This window comes from Genypterus blacodes, unplaced genomic scaffold, assembly GCF_046128005.1.
Source record: "Genypterus blacodes isolate CSIRO-AG114 ecotype Tasmania unplaced genomic scaffold, CSIRO-AGI_Gbla_v1 ptg000007l_1, whole genome shotgun sequence".
Lineage (NCBI taxonomy): Eukaryota > Metazoa > Chordata > Actinopteri > Ophidiiformes > Ophidiidae > Genypterus > Genypterus blacodes.
In genome coordinates, this window is record NW_027466821.1 from 252,501 (window position 1) to 280,428 (window position 27,928).

The window sequence follows — 27,928 nt, forward strand, 5'->3', positions numbered from 1 at the left end:
CACACACACACACCCTGCCTCCCCTTAGAAATGCGAGGCAGGCGTTGTCTATAAAGGCTGCACCCAACCCCAGTGGAGGTTAAAGGGAGCAAAGCACAATCTCTGTAAGCAAGGAGCAAACACACACACCCAAATACACACACAGGAACACAGGAACACACAAACACACACACACACAGATTTGCACAAGACTCTTGAATACTCATCATCGTCTCCTGGGATATGAACCCTCTCATCCTCACCTGTCTTCTGTGTTTCGGTAAGTGTGGACAGAATGTATATTGTGTGTGTGTGTTTATTGTCAGAGACTAAATCAGTTGAATGGAAGGAAGGTGTGCGTGTGTGTGTGTGTGTGTGTGTGTGTGTGTGTGTGTACTGGGGGTGGGAGATTTCTCTGCAAGTGAGAACCTGTCAGGCAACGGAAATATTCATGGATTTTAGAGAATGGAGCTTGAGTCTAAATGGGAACAAACATTTAACTCATAGTTGTTCTCAGGGTTTTGATTGATGCATAACAATATATCTTGAATGTAGACTGGTTATACTGGTTTTGATGCTTCCCACATGTATATTTATAGACATAAAGACGCCAAAATGTCAAAAATGTAGCTACAGCGGGTAACCCGGGCAACACAAAGCCGCTCTCCCTGTTTGGCAATGTATAAAAAGTATCAGGTATCAGAATATCAATATCAGAAGTGATGACATCTATACTGGTAATCATGATGGGGATAGATAGTCACATTGAATTTCCGTGCAAGGCTCAGATAAAGGATTTTCAACCATACAACAAAAAGTTGTATGGTTGGGAACCGGAGGGGTCGCCGGTTCCAGTCCCTGCCGAGGTGCCCCTGAGCAAGGCACCGAACCCTCAATTGCTCCCCCCTCTGCGAAGGGTGGTAATGTAATGTAAGTCGCTTTGGATAAAAGCGTCTGCCAAATGCTCGTAATGTAATGTAGGAGTTGATCTCATGTTGAATTTTAAAGCTTAATCTGAACAGTCACAAGAATCTGACCTTTAACCTCTCCAAACAGTACTCTGCAATGCTGTAGGAGCCCAGCGATCTGATGCAACGTTCTCCATTGGACTAAGTGGAGCGACTGGGGGTCCCGCCTCTGGTGAGGGCCTCCTGGGCTCACTGAGTGACGACGATGAGACGGAACTAGACGAAGACCTCTCAAAAGGATCCAACCACAGCTCGATTACAAATGGTAACAAAACCCAACAGATCTTCACGAGGGTGTTCATCCTCTCTGTCTTCTTGTCTCTTTTTCATTGTACCCCATGCAAAAACACCAAAATCGGTCTTTTCCTCATACCCATGCCACACTTTCATCCGCTGTTACAGAGATGTACCTCACTAAAGAAGAGCGGAAGAGGAAGAGGGAGAAAGGCAAGAGGAGACACAAGCATAAGAGCAAGGCCACCACTGCCTTCAACCCCGAGCACTCGTTTTACACCAGCGGAGACACGTCCTCCACCACCACAGACGACCCCTGCACCTCCACCCACCTGGGCTACTGCATCCATGGCTTCTGCAAATACATGGAGGGTCTGCAAGAGCCTGTGTGTGTGTAAGTACAGCACCAGATTTGATGTCATTGTGTATGTGTGTGAGGTCCATGGTCAGCATAAAGCAGGAAGGTGTGAAAGTTTAGCTGAATGTATTATCCCCTTATGAGAGAGTACTGATAAGACAAATCAGAAATATTACAATATAAGTAAATCCCTGAATTCTAAATTCTACTCTGGCAAAACTCAACACTAGAAGTAAAATGTAATTAATTACAAAATATCTGGTTAATGCGTACATTAGGACATTTTAAAGAAATAGCAGATATATTTGAGATTTTGGAATGACATAGGGACAAATAACACACACACAAACACACATTCACGCACACTTCCTCTGTAAGTACCTAGTAAATGAATTGCGTTGTAACGGATTTGCTGCCATTGTGCGTCTTTGCAGCTGCATGAAGGGTTATGAAGGGGAGCGCTGCGAGATCCAGACACTGGGGTCGGGGAAGAAGGACGGGCCTGAGGTGGTGCAGACAGTCCTGGTGATCATCGCTGTGGCCCTGTCGGTAATCAGCTGCACCGCTATCCTGCTCATGACCTGTGCTCAGTGAGTATTAACAGACACACACGTGCATACACACTTTAGCCAGGGTAGACTCTTGAGACTGAGCTTCCTCCTTTATTTGACGCCATTCTGAAGATCTAGTGATTGGTTCATTAGGTCTTTCGATGACCCTGGGTGTGTGTGTGTGGAGAGATGAACACAAACAGGCCTCGTAGTGCGCTTTTGCTCACTCTGCACCCCATGTTAGGTCCTGAAGCCAATGCCCAGGGACTTCAATCAGTCGCCAGGCACCATGATAGGACCTAAGGCCTGTGGTTTGTAATAAAAGCCGCCGGATTCTATGAGAACATTTTTTTACTATAATAGGGCAGATCAAGCATAAGGCCAACCACCCACACTCCAGTCAATCACTTCACTCTGGAACACACATATCCTGCCCAGAAACTCTCTCTGGCATCCTGGCACACTGACACATCACAAAGCACACAACACACCCAAACACACCCCTATGCAACGATTGCTCACCGTTTCACAAAATGGACTCCAGCAGTGTGTGTGAGCTGTCAAGCGTTTACGTTTCTTTGCTTTTCTGTGTCACTTTCTCTAATGGCTCACACATTGCCGTAACCTTTATCACATAAATGGATACAAGTGTTTTAGTGGCTAATTAACAATATTACTCACTGTTGATACTAAAGCCACCGTTGACTGACACGCACAGCTCAGCCTTAATCACTGCTCCTTATCAATCAGTATCCAAGTTATATCGCAGCTGTTGTGGGTGTGTTGAGCAAAGTCAATAGTCCATGTAGCACAGCTGCTGTAAGACAACTAAGATCAGAGAAAGTGGCACATACTACTATAATACTGAGTACACGTCTAGTAACTGTACTCCTGATCATAACATACATTCTTTCTTTGTTAACAGCTTGAAGATTTTAGCCAAAACTTCAACTATACCCTCGAACATGGAACCTCCTATATGCCACACTAGTTCCTGTGAATTTAGAAAAAATAAATACTTTCTCATTGTATGACGCACAGTATGTTTTGTATTTACGCTTGTAAATTCTCTGACTGTGACTCTAAATTTTGAGTCCTGATGGGATCTGAGCCAGACGTGTACCGATTCTCCGAATGAAAGCACACACTGACTAAATTCAGCATATCTTACAATATGATCCCAACTGAAATGAATAGAGTGATCACGTGATAACATTCTGTGTTACTTTTGTACTCATATTGAATGTCTTTTGAAGTTACAGGACACATAAAAACTTCTTGGCAGCCTACCTGGGAACTGGGACAGAACAGGAGAAACTTCAGAAACCCATTGGCGATGTCATGGTGTGAGCGTTGGATACCAGCCAAGTAGGTGTCGCTCTGCTTTTGACCTACTTACACAAACACCTATTGTGCTTGTTTACAGCTTGCCAAGTGAAACAACAATGAATATAATTCTACGTGTGAATATGTGGCTCAAAGATTATAAAATTGTACTTGTTTAAAAGCAGTGAAATGATAAATTAAGTGATCTGGATCTGTACCAAACTACACCTATTGGAAATCAATGACTATTAGTGCATTAACCTGTTGGATCTGCATGAAAAACGTTACTGGCTTTTTCCCCAGGCAGTGCTCCACCCAGCCACATGGTTAATCAAAAGGAAGTTTATAACCATTAAAGGAATCCTGGCAAAATAACCACAAACCAGATAACCAGTCAAACTATACATAGCCATAAAAATGTATAAAAAGTATACATGGATGAAATTATAGTAAATAAATCGTGCTCGCAATGGAAGTAGCAAATGAAACCACAACAATAATAAGTGAAAACCTAAAGCGAAGGGACCCTGAGTGCAGATGCTGGCCAGCTGAGGCTCCATACAATGTTGTGATGCTGCAATCGGCCACTGTTGTATTTCCTCTTCGCGTCTTTCGATGATGTATGTCTTGCTTAATGCCGCTGAAAGGTGGTGTCAGCTCCTGCACTCACGTGACTCCTAAGCCAAACAGGAAAGAGTGGGCTCAGGGTGACAGAACTCATGTGCCTGTTGTTGTTGTTATTGAGCCCAGTCAGAGTTGCATCATGCTACGAGGAATCCCCAACCAGAGGAGTTAGAGCGGCTTAGTCAGGATGTCTCAGTCTGTCTCATCTCAACACCATATAAAGACAAACCGCACACACACATACACATTCACCCCGTGGTAAACAATAACTATTTTTACACGCGGCACACGTGATGACCCTAAGAGCTTAATTGCTCAACTTACATTGTTAAGTCATGCGGTCAAATCGGCCATACAGACTGGTAGACACACTCGCACACACACAGGCTCTGTGTATTCAGTTAGTATTGCCCATGCATGCATACATACACAAACACACACTCTCACACACACACACACCCACACACGCACTTCTACTTTGCAGACAAACAATGTGGCCATACGGCATTCTGCTCATACTGTGCGTGTCACTCAGTGTCCACCCATATAAAAGCAGAGACAGATATTGCTAAACATCAGGCCCCAACAACTTCCTCCATCTTATCTTCAATCAGAGTTTGGCAGCCAGATGTCCCTGTCTTCAAAAATGTCTTCATGTTGTGTTTGTCAATTGTATGTCTTTAGACTGAATATCATTTTTGCCATGGAAACATTTTTGGGGGGAATGTGAAAATAGTTTCAAAACCCAATTTCCTCCATAACCTCAATATTCCTTGAAGTTTCTTTGAATGACAAAAATGACTGAATAACAGCATTACATTGAGCATCACTTTGTCCTGGGACCACACTTGAAGCTGTATGATTCTGATTCTCCAATTCAAGTTACCATTTCTATCCGATATGTTCATTCAATTTGTGGTGACATTTTGTTTCTCTCTCCTCAGCTGGCTGCACGAGGCAAAGACAAAGCAGATTAGAGGAGCAATGCTGACACCAGTAGAATGAATCCACTGCCTTGGCATTCACAGGATATTAGACGCTGTGGAAAACAAAATTGAATAGAATGTAATTTATTTGAGTGTAATTATTTATTGCTAAAAACTTAACATTTGTATCTAGGTCCATCCTTATGTGTTCGATTTTGTATGGGAATGCAGAGCATTCAGTCTGTTGATGCTCTATACTGTAGGTTGAGCTTTATTTATTGCACTACTGTTGTACTGTTGTTATAGGTCAGAAACGCTCTACATCTCACTCTGGAAAAGGGATGGAATTATATTGCCAATAAAGAGTCTCAGTGTTACGTGACAGTGTCTGATGGTGTGACGTGTTTACATTCTGGTCTTTGGATGCATCCCAGGCCTTTGCCGCCTGCTCACACAAACACAGAGGCCTTACAGCCAAACACAGATGCAATTTGCAGAATAGGAGACAAAAATAACTATGACAGAATCTTTCATCACAAAGGAATTGTGCGCATTATGATGAAAGAATGGGACACTGGAAAATCCTTGTAGGCGTGACAAGTGAGACAATCAAATGGCTTGTAAAGCATTATGACTTGATTTCTTCGAAAGTTAACCAAGATAATGCTAAAAGAAACACAAATATTTGTTCTGCAACCACACACGCACACACCAACCACCAGGTTGCTATGACACTGCAATGTTTTCACCTGTGGAGTAACATGCAGTGCTTTGTGAATGGGTGCAGGCGTAACACAGGTGGATCAGAAAAGCAGGGGGAGTGTCTGATTTGAGCCGAGCTATTCTGGGAATCTCCAGGTGAGCTAAAATACAAATGCAAACAAAGACCTGAACATAATTAGACGGTTGAACACAAAGAGCCGTGAGCTTAGGAGGACTAAACTACAACAAGGCGGCAACAGTTCACATGGAACGCAAAGCTTTGTGCTGAAAACAGACGTGAGCGAATCCAAGACAGTGAAACAAAAGCTGGAAAAATGCAAAGTTCAAGGCTGTAATCAGCTGTGGAAAAATACGAAACAATGTACATAATAGCACAATGGAAAAAATGCTCCATTACAAGTAAACCCTAGTATTTAAAAGTACAAAAAAATCAACAAAATGTACAAAAAAACCTTATTCAGAGCTTTGAATGATCTTGTATGAAGGACATGGACATAGGCGATGCTCCCTTTGGTCCCACAGCAGTGTTGACCAAACTAATGTGTGACGTATACACCAGGGTTTGCACAGAGGCAGAAGTGACGCTCTGAAATCAAATTTGCATATTTAAAAGCCACAGCTTGTTCTTAGCATTGTGCGTAAACCTTTAGCAGGTCTACATTTGTCTCAAGCTTTCTCTTTTATTTCCTCGACTATATCTTCCGCAGAGAGAAGCGAAACTCAAAGTGTGAGCTGTTATCGCAGTTTCAAATCAAGTTGAGATGATAAATATACAGAAGACAAGCCCCACTCAGTCAAAGCGAAAGTTTGTGTCGTTTCCCAGGTTATTATGATTAATCACACACACGCACACGCACACACGTTCACACACACACACACACACACACACACACACACACACACACACACACCTTGTATTCACTCAACCGTATCATACAAAGAAATTACATTAAAGGATATAATAAAGGTTTAACATCTACAACTACACTACGTCAAGCTAACATTAGCTAGCTAGGTATAGCACAAGCTAGTTTGGTTAGCTAGTGCTATTTGGCTAGCTTGAATGAATGAAGTGGTGAGGACAGAAATGGCAGAGACACACATTAAGGAGACAAAGATATCCCAACCAGTGGGATGCAAAACAAACAGACAAACCTGAGACACCTACACACACTATACAAGCTGACACCTGAAACCAAGTTGCTTTACTTTAATTTATTTATTAATTTACACTAATTCGCACAATTTGAGAGAGAGAGAGGAGTGAGACAGGAGGGCAGAGCAGAGCATCTCATCTAACACACACACACAGCTGATGCAAGTCCAGGTTAACATTTACCCATGATAATAAACATGAAATAAAATGAGTATAAAATAAATCATAAAAAGTAATCATAAAATAAACTAGTAATACATGAGTAATCAGAAAATGAGACACACTCTCAAGTGTTCATGTGATTGGCACACTCAGTGAACACAGGTGTGGTTATTGGGCCCATAAGTGCTGTGTAACCATGGAAACAGAGTAAACAAACTCGCTGATGGCTGGTCAGACACAATGACACTTCAGTTCCTGCTCCAATAAAGGGCAGATTGGTATTTGCTGGGAAAGGCAAGGAACGTGAACTTTACACAGGGTTTCCAGTTAAATAGGAACACCTCAGCAACCTTGTGTGATGCAACAGCTCTGCCATAAATCCTCCCTTTGTCAATCCCATAATGTTGGTGCTGGTTTGTCTATTGCACCTTTGAGGTTCTGGTTAGAGGAGGCATTGGATTGAACTGTAATGAAAGTGAGTGTAAAAGGAGATTTATGGATATAAAAAGACACGGGTCAAGGTGTGTTTTTATTGGGTTCCTTAAGCAACATTTAACTTTCAACATATTTTCAAGGATTGATTTTTATTTAAAAGTTGGTGTTTGTTTTGCTGCATCCTACAGGAAAGGGCAGTTAGAATATGGTAACAACAATCTACATGTTGTTCAGATTTAAAAAAAATTAGTTTAAAACACAACAAGAAATTCTTAATTTTTCCAACTGTGAGATCGTAACATGAAAGAATGTCTGTCGCTGGACACTGTTTACTGGACCTCATTGATATGTATTAATTTGTAAAATGGTGCCGGCCAAACTGTGGTTCTTTATTAATATCCTGTCCAGTGAAGTAGAGTTATCTTGATCCAGTTCATTAAGTGAATGTTGAACCCAAGAGGATCAAAGAGCAACGGTCAGGCTTAGTCAAACAAAGCCTCCCTTTCATCATCATATTCATGCTTTTTGATTGTCTTTTTGATCCACAGGAGATGTTTGTCGGTAAGAAACGCGTACACGCCAGGCTTATCCACCCGGCCACAACCTCTTCCGAAAGAGGTGACCCCTACAAGCACACCTTTACACAACAGTGGCCCTCCCGAATCACCCTGGGGAGATAAAACAAGAAAAGTTAAGGATTGTCACTTTAACATAGGAAAAACTGTTTAGAAAGGAAGGTTTGTAAAATGATGCTGCTGCTGTTTAAGATCAGATAATATTTGTCTATTCGTACAGCCTTGGTGGAGGTATGAGAACTAATGAACTAGGGATAGGAAGGTTAGGTTAATATCTTTCTTTAGGATCAAATTGGTGTGATAACTGAACTTACGCTGCAGGTATCAGCCTGGTTTGTCCCGTCTGAACCAGCACATATCATGCTTTTGGTGATAACTGGTTCACCATTGTAGTACTGAGGAGAGTTGCACTTCACTCTGTTAATCACAGTCACGTTGACAGACATCAGGACGTCAGAAGGTTCCCTGACATTACTGTTTGTCATCCCCCATCCAGCCACCAGGCAGCTGGTGCCTGCTGGTGGGTCCTTGCCTGTATCGCTCGGTCGAAGATGTCCCACCTGCTTGGTCAGCTTCACTGCTTTTTTAAGCTGGAGTAATAGACACAATAATCACACAGCTGCAGTTCTGTCTAGGCGGTTGAAAAAATTTACTTGATATTTATATATATTGTATATGTTTGGACAAAAAAACTGACCCAAATGTGTAAATCATCTTCAACCAAATATGGTAACTGCACCTAGAATCTTTACTGTCTTACCTCAAGCAACATGAGGTCATTGACTACCTCTGACCTATCAAAGCAGGGATGAGGAATGTTGCGTTTGACCTTTAGGGTCTGTCTTGAGACATCCGTTTTGTTTTTCATGGAATGCACCCCCAGCACCACTTTATCAATCCTGTGAGAGGAACAAACATGTGATTTCCATATGCGGTAGCAGGTCATGAAACTTGAAAAGAATCTACCTACTAAGCTTTAAATTATGCAAATGCACAAAATTAGGTATTAGTCAGCGTACAATCTGCAGTGGGAAATAGGCAAATATGTACTGCAAGTTTCAATTGTCAGGTGTTAGAAAGTATTGAGAGTTTAGCATCAATCTGAAAGTTAAAGTAATATCATGTGCTTACTTATCGCAATGGGCAGCAGTGAGAACCCATTTTGGACTGATCAGTATCCCTCCACACAAACCTTTGCCCTCCAGCAGAGCCATGAAGGGCATGGAATGAGGCTGTACCTCCTTCCCATCAATGATCTCAGCACAATGAGCTAAAATAAAATAGAGAAAGATATTCACCAATGTGGCAGCAAAAATGCATCGATATTACTTTGCATCATCTGTTACACATACATACAATACAGTATTTGCAATATAGAACAAATTACTTACTGCTTTCATCAATGAAGAAGACCATGAACGACACAATAACAGTGAGAACCCTCCGGCAGACCATCGTCTCTGGTCTGGAGGAAGATCAAACTTTGATGCAAAGGACAAACTAACATCCACTTCTGATGCATGCAGGGCTTTTTATGTGTTCACTTCAAAGGATGTGGTCTGACAAGTAAGTCAAGAAGAGGCCGAACGCACACACACGGCTAAGTGAGAATTGGTGGGCGATGTCTTTTACACGTTACTCCATGACTATATTCAGTGACGTCATCTTGTGATTGTGAAGAAAGCTTTTTTTGAAGGTTTGTGGATCAAAGTGAAACATACCAAATGCTGTGAAAATGGACACAGCATTATAGACAGAAGTGACTGAGCAAGAAATGGAAACAAACCCAAGAAGCTGCAAAGAAGAGAATAGATTTCATATTCACCATGTCATGTTTTTATTCATGCGTGCGTCAGTAGTGTGTGGTTGGTTGGTTGTGGTCTGTGCCAGGCTGCAAAGTTTAATACTTGTCAGATTGTCAGATGGCAGTGGCCTTTTTTTCTCCAACAGAAACCTTCAACACAGCTACTCTTCCAGTAAACGCTTGCAGAAGTGTGGTCACCTCTACAATTTATCTCTTATAAATGTTAAATTCTTCTCCACAGTTGTTTGACCACAAATCATATGTTTATAATATGTGAAAAGTGGCACAAATCAATAAACCTCAAGCAACTCCACCTCTGATGTTTCCAGATTATAATACACACATGCTAATTTAACATGTTTGTTAAGTTAGAGTTACACAAGGAAAAAAGACATGATAACTAAAATAAAGCACAATTAAAACCACTCAATCAATATCAGATTCTATTTCAACAGCCTATCAAATTCTCACAAATTAGACAAATTAGCTTCACAAACAGATACTTAACTTTGAATGTTTACAGAAAGGTCCATAAAATATCACAACATGGTACAAAATATCTACATTGAAATGTAAATGTTTTGTGTTCAGCTTTGACAGTAAGCTTGACTTAGTGCTGTGCTGTCTTGGCGATGAGGTTAACCAGCAGGGACAGGAAATGTGCAAACATTTGAAGAAAGCAAGTGAGAGGAACAAAGACCACTGACAATAATTACCATCCACTTGCGGTAAGTTTCTGATGACAGTGATAGTTGCTACATGGCCCAGATGTGAACACACTGGTCTGCACCGGCAGAGAATACCTGGGTTTCACATGGACTCAAGGCCAAGTGCAGAACTCGATGAGAATAACCTGAAAAGAACAACGTGAATCAACATTTCAATACCTAAAATGCCTTGGTTGTTTCAGTATTCATGTTGGACAGTGAAATATAAGATGCACTAACACTAACTGGTTTCTGTTTTTGTCTGTAATGCATTTTTTGTCAGAAATGATAAGAAGAAAAATCTGTATAACACATACTCACTATGGGTGACTGGAATGCAAGAACACAACAAACACATACTGTCGAAACAATAAAGAATTAAAAAGATGATTGGGGCTGCAGACCACCATAGAGTCACAGATATAACTCATTATTAACAAAGATGAAGATGATTTTGCTGTGAATCGAAGAGTTTCTAGCATTGAAACCTGAATGTCTGCATGTCAGCCATTTAAATGCACAAAGTCAGGACCAGAAAAACTGCAAACTGAATGAATTGCACCATCACAGTTTGACTTAACCCTCGTAATGTCCTCTCGTTTTACATACACCTATTGTCCTCTGGGGTCAAATTGACCCCAAATAGTTTGACTGTTATCTAAAGCAGTGGTTCACTTTTTACATCAGGTACCACCCTAAAATATTTGGCTCTCCAAGTACCACCACTACGGCCGATGTTAAAATACAGTAGCGTAGGCCTACCCTATTCAGCTGCTATGCAAAATTAGATTAGATTAGATTCAACTTTATTGTCATTGATCAAAGTACATGTACCATAATACAGTATATACAGAATAAACTATAACGCAAGCAGGAAGCAAATTTATTCCTCATAAGAATATTATTCATTTTGACCTTTGTCAGTCACAGCCACATTGAACAGACTGGTACTAGAACACTCTCATATGAACAACTCTCCTATATGGGGCAGTCCCTCTTACACCCACAGCATGTTCAAAAACACACACACGACTCCGGAGTGGGGGGACGGGGGGGTGTTGCTGTACCACTGGTGGTACGCGTACCACAGTTTGAGAACCACTAATTTAGAGCATCAAGTATACATTTTCAATTAATTTTGTGTTACACCTTGAATCTAACTCCAGTCCAACCCATTACCACAAAAATTACCCTTAATTTTAGAATTTAGGGCCAATAGAGCTTGTTTACATAAAAGTAGGTAGTAAGTAAGTAGGAGTTTCATAGGAACACCTCAGCAGCCCCGTGTGATGCAACAGCTCTGCAATAAATCCTCCCTTTATCAATCCCATAATGTGGTGCTGGTTGGTCCATTGCACCTTTGAGGTTCTGGTTAGAGGAGGCATTGGATTGGACTGTAATGAAAGTGAGTGTAAAAGGAGATTGATGGATATAAAAAGACACGGGTCAAGTTATGTTTTTATTGGGTTCCTTAAGTAACATTTAACTTTTCAACATATTTTCAAGCATTGATTTTTATAAAGAAGTTGGTGTTTGTTTTGATGCGTCATACAGGAAAGGGCAGTTAGAATATGGAAACAACCCTCTGCATGTTGTTCAAATTAAAACAATGTTAGTTTAAAACACAACAAGAAATTCTTATTCTTGTAAAAAATGTCTGTCACTGGACACTTTTGGACACTTTCTGGACCTCATTGATATGAATTAATTTGGAAAATGTTGAAGGCCAAACAGTGGCACTTACTCTGGATTTTAAACGTTTTGTTTTGATTCAACTTTCATTAATCTCACTTATAATTATTAATATCCTGTTTAAGTGAAGTAGAGTGATCTTGATCCAGTTCACTAAGTGAATGTTGAACCCAAGAGGATCAATGATCAACGGTCAGGCTTAGTCAAACAAAGCCTCCCTTTCATCATCATATTCATGCTTTTTGATTGTCTTTTTGATCCACAGGAGATGTTCGTTGTTAAGAAACGTGAACACGCCAGGCTTATGCTTCCGGCCACATTCTTTTACCCCGAAAGAGGTGACCCCTACAAGCACACCTTTACACAACAGTGGCCCTCCTGAATCACCCTGGGGAGATAAAAAAAGAAAAGTTAAAGATTGTCACTTTAACATAGGAAAAACTGTTTAGAAAGGTAGGGGTGTATTTGTAAAAAATGCTGCTGCTGTTTAAGATCAGATAATATTTGTCTATTTGTACAGCCTTGGTGGAGGGATGAGATCTAATGAACTGGGGATAGGGTGGTTAGGTTAAGATCAAATTGGTGTAATAACTGAACTTACGCTGCAGGTATCAGCCTGGTTTGTCCCGTCTGAACCAGCACATATCATGCTTTTGGTGATAAAACCGTTGTAGTACCGACGAGAGTTGCACTTCACTCTGTTAATCACAGTCACGTTGCCAGACATCAGGACGTCAGAAGGTTTCTCGACTTTGAAGTTTGTCCTCCCCCATCCAGCCACCAGGCAGCTGGTGCCTGCTGGTGGGTCCTTGCCTGTATCGCTCGGTGGAAGATGTCCCACCTGCTTGGTCAGCTTCACTGCTTTTTTAAGCTGGAACAATAGACACAATAATCACACGGCTGCAGTTCTGTCTAGGTGGTTAAAAAAATGTATTTGATATTTACATATATTGTATATGTTTGGACAAAACAAACTGCCCCAAATGTGTAATTTATCAACCAAATATGGTAACTTCACCTAGAATCTTTACTCTCTGTTCTGATCTTACCTCAAGCAACATGAGGTCATTGACTTTCTTTGACGGATCATACCAGGGATGAGGAATGTTGCGTTTGACCTCTAGGGTCTGTCTGGAGACATCCGCTTTGTTTTTGATGGAATGCACCCCCAGCATCGCTTTATCAATCCTGTGAGAGGAACATACATGTGATTTCCATATGTGGCAACAGGTCATGAAACTTTAAAGGAATCTACCTACTAAGCTTTAAATTATGCAAATGCACAAAATGAGGTCTTAGTCAGCGTACAATCTGCAGTGGGAAATAGGCAAATATGTACTGCAAGTTTCAATTGTCAGATGTTAGAAACTGTTGAGAGTTTAGCAACAATCTGAAAGTTAAAGTAATGTCATTTGCTTACTTATAGCAATGGGCAGCAGTGAGAACCCATTTTGGACTGATCAGTATCCCTCCACACCTGAAAGGGCGGCCCTTATTTTTGCCCTCCAGCAGAGCCATGAAGGGCATGGAATGAGGCTGTACCTCCTTCCCATTAATGATCTCAGCACAATGAGCTAAAATAAAATAGAGAAAGATATTCACCAATGTGGCAGCAAAAATGCATCGATATTACTTTGCATCATCTGTTACACATTCACAGTTTTTGCAATATTGAACAAATTACTTACTGCTTTCATCAATGAGGAAGACCATGCACGACACAATAACAGTGAGGACCCTGCGGCAGACCATCGTCTCTAGTCTGGAGGAAGATCAAACTTTGATGCAAAGGACAAACTAACATCCACTTCTGATGCATGCAGGGCTTTTTATGTGTTCACTTCAAAAGATGTGGTCTGACAAGAGAGTCAAGAAGAGGCCACACACACACACACACACACACACACACACACACACACACACACACACACGGCTCAGTGAGAATTGGTGGGCGATGTCTTTCACACGTTACTCCATGACTATATTCAGTGACGTCATCTTGTGATTGTGAAGAAAGCTTTTTTTGAAGGTTTGTGGATCAAAGTGAAACATACCAAATGCTGTGAAAATGGACACAGCATTATAGACAGAAGTGACTGAGCAAGAAATGGAAACAAACCCAAGAAGCTGCAAAGAAGAGAATAGATTTCATATTCACCATGTCATGTTTTTATTCATGCGTGCGTCAGTAGTGTGTGGTTGGTTGGTTGTGGTCTGTGCCAGGCTGCAAAGTTTAATACTTGTCAGATTGTCAGATGGCAGTGGCCTTTTTTTCTCCAACAGAAACCTTCAACACAGCTACTCTTCCAGTAAACGCTTGCAGAAGTGTGGTCACCTCTACAATTTATCTCTTATAAATGTTAAATTCTTCTCCACAGTTGTTTGACCACAAATCATATGTTTATAATATGTGAAAAGTGGCACAAATCAATAAACCTCAAGCAACTCCACCTCTGATGTTTCCAGATTATAATACACACATGCTAATTTAACATGTTTGTTAAGTTAGAGTTACACAAGGAAAAAAGACATGATAACTAAAATAAAGCACAATTAAAACCACTCAATCAATATCAGATTCTATTTCAACAGCCTATCAAATTCTCACAAATTAGACAAATTAGCTTCACAAACAGATACTTAACTTTGAATGTTTACAGAAAGGTCCATAAAATATCACAACATGGTACAAAATATCTACATTGAAATGTAAATGTTTTGTGTTCAGCTTTGACAGTAAGCTTGACTTAGTGCTGTGCTGTCTTGGCGATGAGGTTAACCAGCAGGGACAGGAAATGTGCAAACATTTGAAGAAAGCAAGTGAGGGGAACAAAGACCACTGACAATAATTACCATCCACTTGCGGTAAGTTTCTGATGACAGTGATAGTTGCTACATGGCCCAGATGTGAACACACTGGTCTGCACCGGCAGAGAATACCTGGGTTTCACATGGACTCAAGGCCAAGTGCAGAACTCGATGAGAATGACCTGAAAAGAACAACGTGAATCAACATTTCAATACCTAAAATGCCTTGGTTGTTTCAGTATTCATGTTGGACAGTGAAATATAAGATGCACAAACACTAACTGGTTTCTGTTTTTGTCTGTAATACATTTTTTGTCAGAAATGATAAGAAGAAAAATCTGTATAACACATACTCACTATGGGTGACTGGAATGCAAGAACACAACAAACACATACTGTCGAAACAATAAAGAATTAAAAAGATGATTGGGGCTGCAGACCACCATAGAGTCACAGATATAACTCATTATTAACAAAGATGAAGATGATTTTGCTGTGAATCGAAGAGTTTCTAGCATTGAAACATGAATGTCTGCATGTCAGCCATTTAAATGCACAAAGTCAGGACCAGAAAAACTGCAAACTGAATGAATTGCACCATCACAGTTTGACTTAACCCTCGTAATGTCCTCTTGTTTTACATACACCTATTGTCCTCTGGGGTCAAATTGACCCCAAATAGTTTGACTGTTATCTAAAGCAGTGGTTCACTTTTTACATCAGGTACCACCCTAAAATATTTGGCTCTCCAAGTACCACCACTACGGCCGATGTTAAAATACAGTAGCGTAGGCCTACCCTATTCAGCTGCTATGCAAAATTAGATTAGATTAGATTCAACTTTATTGTCATCGATCAAAGTACATGTACCATAATACAGTATATACAGAATAAACTATAACGCAAGCAGGAAGCAAATTTATTCCTCATAAGAATATTATTCATTTTGACCTTTGTCAGTCACAGCCACATTGAACAGATTGGTACTAGAACACTCTCATATGAACAACTCTCCTATATGGGGCAGTCCCTCTTACACCCACAGCATGTTCAAAAACACACACACGACTCCGGAGTGGGGGGACGGGGGGGTGTTGCTGTACCACTGGTGGTACGCGTACCACAGTTTGAGAACCACTAATTTAGAGCATCAAGTATACATTTTCAATAAATTTTGTGTTACACCTTGAATCTAACTCCAGTCCAACCCATTATCACAAAAATTACCCTTAATTTTAGAATTTAGGGCCAATAGAGCTTGTTTACATAAAAGTAGGTAGTAAGTAAGTAGGAGTTTCATAGGAACACCTCAGCAGCCCCGTGTGATGCAACAGCTCTGCAATAAATCCTCCCTTTATCAATCCCATAATGTGGTGCTGGTTAGTCCATTGCACCTTTGAGGTTCCGGTCAGAGGAGGCATTGGATTGGACTGTAATGAAAGTGAGTGTAAAAGGAGATTGATGGATATAAAAAGACACGGGTCAAGTTATGTTTTTATTGGGTTCCTTAAGTAACATTTAACTTTTCAACATATTTTCAAGCATTGATTTTTATAAAGAAGTTGGTGTTTGTTTTGATGCATCATACAGGAAAGGGCAGTTAGAATATGGAAACAACAATCTACATGTTGTTCAAATTAAAACAATGTTAGTTTAAAACAAACAAGAAATTCTTATTGTAAAAAATGTCTGTCACTGGACACTGTTTTCTGGACCTCATTGATATGAATTAATTTGGAAAATGCTGTAGCCTAAACAGCGGCACTGGATTTTAAACGTTTTGTTTTGATTCAACTTTCATTATTCTCACTTTTAATTATTAATATCCTGTTTAAGTGAAGTAGAGTGATCTTGATCCAGTTCATTAAGTGAATGTGGAACCCAAGAGGATCAAAGATCAATGGTCAGGCTTAGTCAAACAAAGCCTCCCTTTCATCATCATATTCATGCTTTTTGATTGTCTTTTTGATCCACAGGAGATGTTTCTTGTTAAGAAACGTGTACACGCCAGGCTTATTCTTCTCTCCACATTTTTTCCCCCCGAAAGAGGTGACCCCTACAAGCACACCTTTACACAGCAGCGGCCCTCCCGAATCACCCTGGGGAGATAAAACAAGAAAAGTTAAGGATCGGCAAGGCACCGGCAAATGCGCCAGTATCGGCATAGGAGACACTGTTTAGAAAGGAAGGGGTGTGTTTGTAAAAAAAAATGCTGCTGCTGTTCAAGATCAGATAATATTTGTCTGTTTGTACAGCCTTGGTGGAGGTATGAGAACTAATGAACTAGGGATAGGGTGGTTAGGTTAAGATCAAAACTTTCTTCATCTAAAAAGCTCCAAAACAGAAGCTTTCTTAGTTGGCACACCACATCAAGTTCGGCCATCCCCAATAACACACATCACCTTCTCTGGTCAAAACGTACCTCTGTCTTCAACAGTCACCAACCTGGGCGTCAGATTTGACAATCATCTCACTTTTGACACCCAGATTAAACATCTCTGCAAAACCTCCTTCTACCACCTCAGGAACATTGCCAAACTCCGCCCCACACTCAGTCTGTCAGATGCGGAAAAACTGGTCCACGCCTTTGTCTCCTCAAGGCTGGACTACTGCAACGCACTTCTCATCGATACTCCTGGCAAGAGCCTACAAAAACTACAGTACATCCAGAACAGCGCCGCTAGGATCCTGATGAGCGTACGGAAATATGACCACATCACACCCATCCTTCACTCACTCCACTGGCTTCCTGTATCATTCAGGATCGACTATAAAATCTCTCTGCTAACTCATCAATGCATCCATGGGAATGCCCCTTCCTATTTCAAAGAACTCTTCACACCACAAACCTCCAAACGTAACCTCCGCTCTGGGAACAAAGGCACCCTCCAGCCTCCAAAAACCAAGCTCCGTACATTGGGTGATCGGGCTTTCTGCTCAGCCGCTCCGCACCTGTGGAACTCCCTCCCAGACCACCTGGGGGCACCACAAACGACTGCCTCATTTAAGAAAGGCCTGAAAAGCTTTCTTTTTAAACAAGCATTTTTTTAACACACTGTGTCATAGTTCCCTTGTTTTTAAACCTGTTTTAATTTTGCTGTACTCTGTAGCACTTTGGGATTGTTTTTAACTATGAAAAGTGCTCTACAAATAAAATGTATTATTATTATTAAATTGGTGTCATAACTGAACTTACGCTGCAGGTATCAGCCATGTTTGTCCCGTCTGAACCAGCACATATCATGTTGTCGGTGATAACTGGTTTACTGTTGTAGTACGGACGAGAGTTGCACTTCACTCTCTTAATCACAGTCACGTTGACGGACATCAGGACGTCAGAAGGTTCCCTGACATTCCTGTTTGTCATCCCCCATCCAGCCACTAGGCAGCTGGTGCCTGCTGGTGGGTCCTTGGCTATATCGCTCAGTGGACGACATTTCACCTGCTTGGTCAGCTTCACTTTTTCTTTAAGCTGGAATAATAGACACGATAATCACACGGCTGCAGTTCTGTTTAGGTGGTTAAAAAAATTGATTTGATATTTACATATATTGTATATATTTGGACAAATCATCAACCAAATATGGTAACTTCACCTAGAATCTTTACTCTCTGTTCTGATCTTACCTCAAGCAACATGAGGTCATTGACTTTCTTTGACGGATCATACCAGGGATGAGGAATGTTGCGTTTGACCTCTAGGGTCTGTCTGGAGACATCCGCTTTGTTTTTGATGGAATGCACCCCCAACATCGCTTTATCAATCCTGTGAGAGGAACATACATGTGATTTCCATATGCAGCAACAGGTCATGAAACTTAAAAGGAATCTACCTACTAAGCTTTAAATTATGCAAATGCACAAAATTAGGTCTTAGTCAGCGTACAATCTGCAGTGGGCAACAAATTAATTCAGTAGAAAGGCGAAGTCGCTTTCAAACAGGTGCTACAGCGATTGAGGCAAATATGTACTGCAAGTTTCAATTGTCAGGTGTTAGAAAGTGTGTAGATTTTAGCATCAATCTAAAAGTTAAAGTAATATCATATCATAGCTTACTTATCGCAATGGGCAGCAGTGAGAACCCATTTTGGACTGATCAGTATCCCTCCACACAAACCTTTGCCCTCCAGCAGAGCCATGAAGGGCATGGAATGAGGCTGTACCTCCTTCCCATCAATGATCTCAGCACAATGAGCTAAAATAAAATAGAGAAAGATATTCACCAATGTGGCAGCAAAAATGCATCGATATTACTTTGCATCATCTGTTACACATTCACAGTTTTTGCAATATAGAACAAACAACTTACTGCTTTCATCAATGAGGAAGACCATGCACGACACAATAACAGTGAGGACCCTGCGGCAGACCATCGTCTCTAGTCTGGAGGAAGATCAAACTTTGATGCAAAGGACAAACTAACATCCACTTCTGATGCATGCAGGGCTTTTTATGTGTTCACTTCAAAAGATGTGGTCTGACAAGAGAGTCAAGAAGAGGCCACACACACACACACACACACACACACACACACACACGGCTCAGTGAGAATTGGTGGGCGATGTCTTTCACACGTTACTCCATGACTATATTCAGTGACGTCATCTTGTGATTGTGAAGAAAGCTTTTTTTGAAGGTTTGTGGGGCAAAGTGAAACATACCAAATGCTGTGAAAATAGTCACAGCATTATAGACAGAAGTGACTGAGCAAGAAATGGAAACAAACCCAAGAAGCTGCAAAGAAGAGAATAGATTTCATATTCACCATGTCATCTTTTATTCATGCGTGTGTCAGTAGTGTGTGGTTGGTTGTAGTCTGTGCCAGGCTGCCAAGTTTAATACTTGTCAGATTGTCAGATGGCAGTGAATGCAAGCAAAAACATGACGTACATTTGTGATCCATCTGCATCGCTTTACAGACGAGGGTCACAGCAACAATGAGATTGTGAGATTTTGGTCCTAAATTTCTGTAATGTCAAAATGCTGCTGCCTTTGGACGCTAAAGCTTATAATTGGCAGTGGGTGGACATGTCTAAGACTGCGATCTCAGACAGTCTCAGACATGACAAATTAGATATTTAAATGACAACTACCAAGAAGGTTCCAGTGATGCTGAGTCACTGTTGTAGTTTGTATAGTCCAATGATGTGTTGCAGACCTGTGAGAATCATCTGTCTGTGCGGTGATGAAGCCTACGTGATTTCTGCTGCATCTCTGACTAGGTTGTCGTGGGATACAGCAAATTGGGTGGTGGAGGTGGAGGGCTGGCTTTTTGTCTCCAACGGAAACCTTCACCACAGCTACTCTTCTCCTCGCTGAAGTGTGGTCACCTCTACAATTAATTTCTTATAAAGGATTATTTCTAAATTCTTCTCCACAGATGTTTGACCACAAATAAAATGTTTATAATGTGTGAAAAGTGGCACAAATCAATAAACCTCAAGCAACTCCACCTCTGATGTCTCCAGATTATAATACACACATGCTAATTTAACATGTTTATTAAGTTAGAGTTACACAAGGAAAAAAGACATGATAACTAAAATAAAGCACAATTAAAACCACTCAATCAATATCAGATTCTATTTTAAAAGCCTATCAAATTCTCACAAATTAGACAAATTAGCTTCACAAACAGATACTTAACTTTGAATGTTTACAGAGAAGTCCATAAAATATCACAACATGGTACAAAATATCTACATTGAAATGTAAATGTTTTGTGTTCAGCTTTGACAGTAAGCTTGACTTAGTGCTGTGCTGTCTTGGCGATGAGGTTAACCAGCAGGGACAGGAAATGTGCAAACATTTGAAGAAAGCAAGTGAGGGGAACAAAGACCACTGACAATAATTACCATCCACTTGCGGTAAGTTTCTGATGACAGTGATAGTTGCTACATGGCCCAGATGTGAACACACTGGTCTGCACCGGCAGAGAATACCTGGGTTTCACATGGACTCAAGGCCAAGTGCAGAACTCGATGAGAATGACCTGAAAAGAACAACGTGAATCAACATTTCAATACCTAAAATGCCTTGGTTGTTTCAGTATTCATGTTGGACAGTGAAATATAAGATGCACAAACACTAACTGGTTTCTGTTTTTGTCTTTAATGCATTTTTTGTCAGAAATGATAAGAAGAAAAATCTGTATAACACATACTCACTATGGGTGACTGGAATGCAAGAACACAACAAACACATACTGTCGAAACAATAAAGAATTAAAAAGATGGTTGGGGCTGCAGACCACCATAGAGTCACAGATATAACTCATTATTAACAAAGATGAAGATGATTTTGCTGTGAATCGAAGAGTTTCTAGCATTGAAGCCAGAATGTCTGCGTTTGAGCCATTTAAATACACAAAGTCAGGACCAGAAAAACTGCAAACTGAATGAGTTGCACCACCATCACAGTTTGACTTAAACTAGAACTAAAACTACTGTCATAATGTTTAGGCGTGGGGGATATTGATTTTTGATGGATTTTTGATCTGTGTATGCCTTAGTCTCACGTTCACTGGAAGCCTGTAGACGGATGACTCAGCACAGAGAAACCAAGTATCACGCTGACACAACCACAAATATCACTCGCTGGATGAATGCATGAGTGCTGATGATTTCCTTCTACATACAAATGTGTCAAGATGACTACAAGTATCTTTAATGTGTAAATTGTATATGGTCTTCTCTAACCTGTGAGCTGGTAGCTCGGTCTGAGAGAGGGGGAGGGGGACCCCCAGGCCCAGCAGGTGACACGGTGATGGGGGAGACCGTGACCTGTGAGCAAGACTCTCTTCTTCTCCGCCCAGCGCAGTGAACAGATCTGCAATTTAGAGTCATTACACTGTTTGCTCAGCAATGAGACCTTAACTTTACTATAAATGTACAGAATATATATAATAAATGTACTCATTCAGAATATATATAATAAATGTACTCATTAGCACCTGTGTGTGTGTGTGTGTAGACGTTATACAGGTCCCCGACTCTGTGTCCCAAATTCTCAGCTCGCCGTCTCTCCATCCACCTCCTGTAGCAATAAGCTGTCTCTGCCATGGACACCATCCCATTGCCTGCAAACACACACACACACACACACACACACACAACGAATAAACGACTACACAACCACATAATAATCAAAAGGTCACATTTGGCTGTTTTAGCTGACTGATAGAGGGCCTGGGATGTGCTGCTGTGTGACTGCAGCAGCAGCTGAATCTGCCACATTAACCACATTATCTTGAGATTAGTCAAGTCAAGTCATAAAACACAACAGTCTCATGCAGTTTAAATGTGTCTCTCTGTTCCAAATGTTCTAAGTGAAGTTTCTTTCATGTTTAAAGGCTTTACAGAGTGAGAATTCCACTAACCCTCCATGCACAACAATGTCATATTTTTATTAATTTAAAAGCTTAAAAGTGATTTTATGCCTTTGTTTTTCTTCAATCAGTTTTAATATTGGTATTAAACTGGATTGATTCAAAAAAATGTGTGAAACCTATATAAACAAAACACATTTCCATATCAAAGTCACAGACCTTAACAGAACTGGGCTGTGTCATTGTCATAACTGGGTGACGTGGCTTTGTGAGCCCGGTGATGTCACTGTCCCATACATGAAGAAGGCCGTCTGTGGAGCCACTGGCCAGACGATCGCCTCCCGGTGACCACTGCAGGCTGCACACTGCCCCCTGCTGGAGGGCTGTGCCTACCAGCGGCGCAGGGGCCCGTGGGTCATAGTGATGGATATGGCCAAGATCAGAGCCGCTGTCAGATGTAGGAAACAGGATGATGGCCATGCTATGTCTTATTCATCTTCTGCACACTAAATTTACATGACAGACCTTGTTGCTCTCACACACACTCTCACACACAAACACAAACCAGTACCTGCTGAGTAAGTGTTGCTTCCAGGAAAGGGCTCCGATCACAGAAAGGTGGGCTGGCAGACATCTCACACTACGCTTGTACTCCACATCCCACAGCTTAAGAGTCAAAAAGAGAGACAAACCACAAGGCGTTGTTCCTGCTGATTCAAATTGGTGTGTGTATTCGCACATTGTTCAACACCCCAATGTGAATGAATCATTTTCCACTATTTCACCTGTATGACCCCTTGCCGGCCCCCAATGCAGAGCGCTCTGCCATCTGTGCTCCAGCAGAGAGACGAGATGGCCCGACTCTGGTGGCTTGGTCGTCCCGGCCGCATCTGAGCGAGTGGAGTAGGACTCGGGTGTAAATGTTCTTCCAGATTGCGAGTTTCTGAATTCCAAAGGTAAACAGAAGAGCCCAGAGCTAAGGCAACCATACCATTACAACTGCAGTCGAGAAGATTAGTGTCTGAAAAGGAAAGGATGGACACAAGAGAAGGACTACAGACACTCCAGTCCCAACACACCGAAACAGAGTGAGGATTACATACAGAAATTTGGGTTTTTCCACTTCAGTATGAAAGCTGAATGTTATAATTTTCTTACAGTAGTCATTCTGGAGTGAGGGGGCAGCCATCTTCATCAGGGCCTTCTCCTGTGGACTCATGGAGGCTTTGCTCAGCACTGAAAACGCCTGCAGATCACTGCTTATGCCAGTGTCAAAGCCTGTGATATTGCAAACACAGTTACACAAATCAGGTTTTACAATGAAAAATGATCTTTAAGACTCTTCATGTAGCCTTTGAAGTGAAAAATATGCATTTTAGGGTGTTTTTTATATTCTGAGACATTCAACAGCTCAGCAGACATCAGATCATACCATCTCCTTCTCTATGTACTGCAGCTGTCCACACCCAGCCCTGCAACAAAATAAGTATTCACTCATAATGTATTAATATTAAGTAGATCATACATAACAAACACATGAAATGCCTCCACTACTTTTTCATCCAAAGCCTCCAGCAGTAAAAACCATAAAGAAACCTGTGTTGTGTTTGTTGCTCTCTCACATCACACTCACATTATCATTAAACATGTGTATTGTTTAGTGAAACCTGGATGTTTTCCATCTGTCTGCTCCAGGCCCAACTACGCAGAAACCAGACTACTTGACGCATAGTGTAATTTCCTAACAACAAACCTGCTCTGGTGCATTCTCTGGACATCCTCCAGCAGCCACAGTTTGTAGCATGTTAGTCGGTGTGATGGCACCACAGGGGGACACACCTCTCGCCTCCAACGGTCTCCCTGATGATGACACATATTGACTCACATTGACTCAGAGGATGGACTCTTGGATAAATTTACTCTCTATGTATGGCAAGACGGCCGGATTTGGAATAAATTGTAAAACTACCTGTGATGCCTTTTGAAATTTAAGGTCACATACATTTACCTTAACTTTTACTGATGTGTTTATGTGTATGTGTGTGTATGTGTGTGTGTGTATGTGTGTGCGTATGTGTTGACAAATAATAATTTTTAAAAAGAAAGAAAAGGACCTCGTCTGCTCTTCTGGGTCATGTTCTCTGCTGGTTCCGGTTCTGCTGAGGGCCTGGGCGGTGAATCTAACTCCAGTTTCTGACAGACCGTGTCAAATTCAAAGTCTGACTCACAGCGCCCCCGAGTGGTCAGAGGAGTACTAGCAGCAGGGTCGTCGGCGCTCCTCAGAATGATCCGCCTCCTGAAGCGTTTGTATGATTCCTCATGTGCGTCCATTGGTCCCTGTTGAAGTATAATAACGAATGAACAACAAAATATTGTACCCTCAAACTACTGAAAACTGTCTCAAACTTTTCTTTATAAAGTCACAAAAATTTCATGTAAACAAGCGTCTGGCTTTTGATTAAATCTTTCAAAACAAAAGCATGTAAAATTGTTTGTTTTAAAACTGGCTTGTATTCTCGCACAGTCAGATCATATTCCACGAATTTCCCAGAGTAACAAGTCAATGTGGTTGTTTAGTTTCGTTGTGCTCAATTTATTTGTAAATTGGACTTAATTGAGAGCTTCAGACCGCGCTTTTAATTCGAAAGCTTCCTGTCTTCTCTTGTTTCCCATAGTTAGCTTTAATAGCTACGTTAGCATTTTTCCTCCGGTCCGCCCCAAAAACTGCTGGTTGGACCTGAACCCACCACGGTCCAGACAGTTCTTCCCCCTCCAAGATGGAGGATCTAGGGGGCTACCCGACAAAATCCTCCAACCCCAGAGCTAAAAGGTTAACGGTGCTGCTGAGCATGACAGTCGGCGTGGGGTGCCTGTTCCTCTTGCAGACTCAGCTGGTGAAGCCGCGAAAGCCGGAGGACTTTTACTCTTTCGAGGTGAAAGACGCGAAGGGGAGGACGGTTTCCCTGGAGAAGTACCGGGGAAAAGTAAGTCCACATCATCAACAGCAACAACACTGGTTATAAATGTGTTCACACTTTAATACTTTAGTCGAAGTCAAATTGTCTAAGCATACATTTTGTTGTATTAACTGTAGTCTCGTCTTTATAACATGCAGACGCGCTGTGTTATGGCTCTTCTTCACAGGCGTCTTTGGTTGTAAACGTGGCGAGTTACTGCGAGAAGACGGAGGCGAACTATCAGGCGCTGCAGGAGCTCCACCGGGAGCTGGGCACCTCGCATTTCAACGTGCTGGCCTTCCCCTGCGGACAGTTTGGGGACACCGAGACCGGGACCAGCCGAGAGATTGAGCACTTAGCCAAGTCCAACTACGGGACCACGTTCCCCTTCTTCAGCAAGATCCGAATCATGGGCTCAGAGGCTGAACCTGCATTCAAGTTCCTCACAGGTCAGTGAAGGCCACATACAGACCAGAAGAAGAGGAGCAACATGTCAAAACAATACGGAGGAGGACGTTCATCTCTCTTTAATTTAACAAATCTTATTTAAAATGTTGCTTGTAACAGAGTCTGACACATTTGTGTAGTATCTCAACTTACATTTGTCCATCACAAGTTTCCCAAAGCTTCAAAACTGCTGACTCATCACCAGAGTTGGTCATATTATCAAAAAGTACAATTAATGAAATAATTAAGTCCTCCATTTCTCTCGTTTGACAGTGTTTTCCAGAAATAACAGAAGCTGGACATAGGACTTTCACTTCTTTTTTTTGGCATGAAATTCAGGACTTTTCTCTCCAATCAAGTTTAATATAATAGGGACCATGGAAGTTAAGATAAAAGATGAAAACCTTGCCATCCATTGATTCTAAAGGCAAAATGCTGGCATGTTGTCTACATAGTTCTTTTCACTATATGACTGGTCATAACTGTGTGTTTATTGGGTATTTTACACCTTTAAATGCACCCTAGAGTTTCTGGCTCATTTGACATCTAACAAACTGCTCAGATAATGAACATATGACTGATAATCCTTTTCAGATTCTGTGAAGAAAATTCCAAAATGGAACTTCTGGAAGTTTCTGGTGAATCCTGAGGGGAAAGTGGTCCGGTTCTGGCGAGCTGACGAGCCCGTGGAGAGCGTGCGGCAGGAGGCCACGGCGCTGGTGCGTGACATCATCCTGAAGAAACGAGTGGAGCTCTGACGGAGCTCAGGCACAGAGACTGGATACGCCTGTGTGTCACGTGACAACAGGCGCTGGACCCTAAACTGTTACATGCCTCACTCCAGCAACCGGCATGATGAAGAGACCACTGGTCACTAAGACAAGAGGGACGTCCCACTGCTGTCTCAGGACCACCAGGATGGACTTTCCATACAATGATCACTGCTGCAACTGAAGGCTCTTCTTTAGGATTTTACAGATACTAAGTTTAATTCAAATTTGTACAATTTCTTACAAATGTTTACATTAAAGCCCACATGTGTTGTTGTGACACATCATTTTAGCCCATTTTGACTGATTTGAGCCCAGCAAGTAATGGAACAGTGTCATTTAGTAATAAAACTGCTTTATATGAATGACGGGATCCAGCTAATGAGCTTGTAAAGTCAGTTTGTTGAATGTCTTTAGAGCATGAGAGTGAAATCTTATTATTCTGTTGTCTAGGTAACTTCACAATGGTTATTTCTACAGAATGAGTTGTTGATCCTGCAGGTGATGGGCTAGTTGAAGAATCCTTGGAGTGACCGGTGCAGATTAAGGAGGACAGGTGGAGGGCAGCAGCAGGTAAGCTGGCAAACACAAACTCAACCAGCTAACAAGACACTGCCTCCCAGCCGGCCACGACACCAAAGCCACCAGAGGGAGAGATCGCCCGGGAAACGGTCATATCTGAGGGCACGGCGCCATTGTATCACCTGTGACTCAGATAAACTCCACGGACATCTGGATCAGGAATACCAGCAGCGTGTGTAGCACAGTGTGAACGTTAAGGTAGCAGAGCAGTGTGAGCTGGCACATGTAAAGTCAGCTAACATTACACTGCCTCCCAGCCAGTCACAGGCCCGTATGCAAACACAGGGAAAGCGAGTTGTTATCACTGAGATGGACCTGGAGTGTGGCGTTGTTGCCTTTCCAGTCCTGTTTTTACACCTTTCACACCATCAGATGTCAATGAGACAGAATGAACGTGCGGCTGCGAGGAGCCAGATGGCAGCAGCAGTGAGGAGTGTAGCTGACAGCTGCCAATCAGACCACACAGCCAGCAGCAGCACTCTGCCACACCGGCTCAAGGAGGAGGACAAGGGACGGTCGATGCTTCAGCGCCATCAATGTCTATACTATACTCTATAGTCAACCCTCTTTCCCTGTTTACATGCTCTTACCTTGTACAGGTAGTACCTCCTCTTTCTGACAAAGCCTCCCAGTTGTCTCTTCATATTGTCCTGCAACAACCCAATACAAATTTGAGTAATTCATGAACCTAAATGATGAACCAACAAGCAAATCAACCTTGAGAAAATTAAAATCAATGCCATTTAACTTGCTTTAGAATTGTCTTCTCATCCTAGAAAGTCAATCAATTTCACACATTCTAGCATTGTGGTGCGTT

The 27,928-nt window shown here is 41.6% G+C and overlaps 6 protein-coding genes across 7 annotated transcripts; 2 read left to right on the top strand and 4 right to left on the bottom strand.

Moving 5' to 3' along the window:
• Window positions 1–16: 16 nt before the first annotated feature.
• areg (amphiregulin) lies at window positions 17–5,348 on the top strand. The gene is made up of 6 exons (XM_076150002.1): window positions 17–259; window positions 1,036–1,212; window positions 1,350–1,575; window positions 1,974–2,129; window positions 3,347–3,458; window positions 4,985–5,348. Exons 1-5 carry the CDS (start codon window positions 223–225, stop codon window positions 3,438–3,440), a joined length of 690 nt encoding a protein of 229 aa, XP_076006117.1. The 5' UTR covers window positions 17–222; the 3' UTR covers window positions 3,441–3,458; window positions 4,985–5,348.
• A 2,169-nt stretch (window positions 5,349–7,517) lies between these two features.
• Window positions 7,518–14,110, bottom strand: LOC143002577 (granzyme K-like). 2 transcript variants are annotated; one of them, XR_012963804.1, is made up of 6 exons: window positions 13,909–14,110; window positions 13,641–13,794; window positions 13,270–13,408; window positions 12,822–13,091; window positions 12,287–12,608; window positions 7,518–7,842 (listed from the first exon to the last, which is right to left on the bottom strand). XR_012963804.1 is itself a non-coding variant. In XM_076152749.1 (5 exons), exons 1-5 carry the CDS (start codon window positions 13,970–13,972, stop codon window positions 12,420–12,422), a joined length of 816 nt encoding a protein of 271 aa, XP_076008864.1. In that variant the 5' UTR covers window positions 13,973–14,110; the 3' UTR covers window positions 11,975–12,419. The 2 variants fall into 2 exon arrangements, 1 of the variants encoding a protein (XP_076008864.1); XM_076152749.1 differs by lacking the exon at window positions 7,518–7,842 and having other exon boundaries at window positions 11,975–12,608.
• On the bottom strand, window positions 7,828–9,552 carry LOC143002588 (granzyme K-like). The gene is made up of 5 exons (XM_076152761.1): window positions 9,409–9,552; window positions 9,149–9,287; window positions 8,778–8,916; window positions 8,332–8,607; window positions 7,828–8,110 (listed from the first exon to the last, which is right to left on the bottom strand). Exons 1-5 carry the CDS (start codon window positions 9,470–9,472, stop codon window positions 7,925–7,927), a joined length of 804 nt encoding a protein of 267 aa, XP_076008876.1. The 5' UTR covers window positions 9,473–9,552; the 3' UTR covers window positions 7,828–7,924.
• Window positions 14,111–16,510: 2,400 nt separating the features above from the next.
• LOC143000623 (granzyme K-like) lies at window positions 16,511–19,539 on the bottom strand. Its single transcript, XM_076150014.1, has 5 exons — window positions 19,338–19,539; window positions 19,085–19,223; window positions 18,656–18,794; window positions 18,225–18,500; window positions 16,511–17,127 (listed from the first exon to the last, which is right to left on the bottom strand). The coding sequence occupies exons 1-5, from the start codon at window positions 19,399–19,401 to the stop codon at window positions 16,939–16,941; spliced, it is 807 nt and encodes a 268-aa protein (XP_076006129.1). The 5' UTR covers window positions 19,402–19,539; the 3' UTR covers window positions 16,511–16,938.
• A 974-nt stretch (window positions 19,540–20,513) lies between these two features.
• LOC143003512 (cell division cycle protein 20 homolog B-like) lies at window positions 20,514–24,840 on the bottom strand. Its single transcript, XM_076154262.1, has 10 exons — window positions 24,470–24,840; window positions 24,109–24,215; window positions 23,788–23,827; window positions 23,514–23,633; window positions 23,141–23,376; window positions 22,927–23,021; window positions 22,575–22,803; window positions 21,981–22,106; window positions 21,727–21,856; window positions 20,514–21,020 (listed from the first exon to the last, which is right to left on the bottom strand). Exons 1-10 carry the CDS (start codon window positions 24,684–24,686, stop codon window positions 20,923–20,925), a joined length of 1,398 nt encoding a protein of 465 aa, XP_076010377.1. The 5' UTR covers window positions 24,687–24,840; the 3' UTR covers window positions 20,514–20,922.
• A 207-nt stretch (window positions 24,841–25,047) lies between these two features.
• On the top strand, window positions 25,048–26,920 carry gpx8 (glutathione peroxidase 8 (putative)). Its single transcript, XM_076150228.1, has 3 exons — window positions 25,048–25,339; window positions 25,500–25,761; window positions 26,354–26,920. Exons 1-3 carry the CDS (start codon window positions 25,133–25,135, stop codon window positions 26,515–26,517), a joined length of 633 nt encoding a protein of 210 aa, XP_076006343.1. The 5' UTR covers window positions 25,048–25,132; the 3' UTR covers window positions 26,518–26,920.
• The last annotated feature ends 1,008 nt before the right edge of the window (window positions 26,921–27,928 follow it).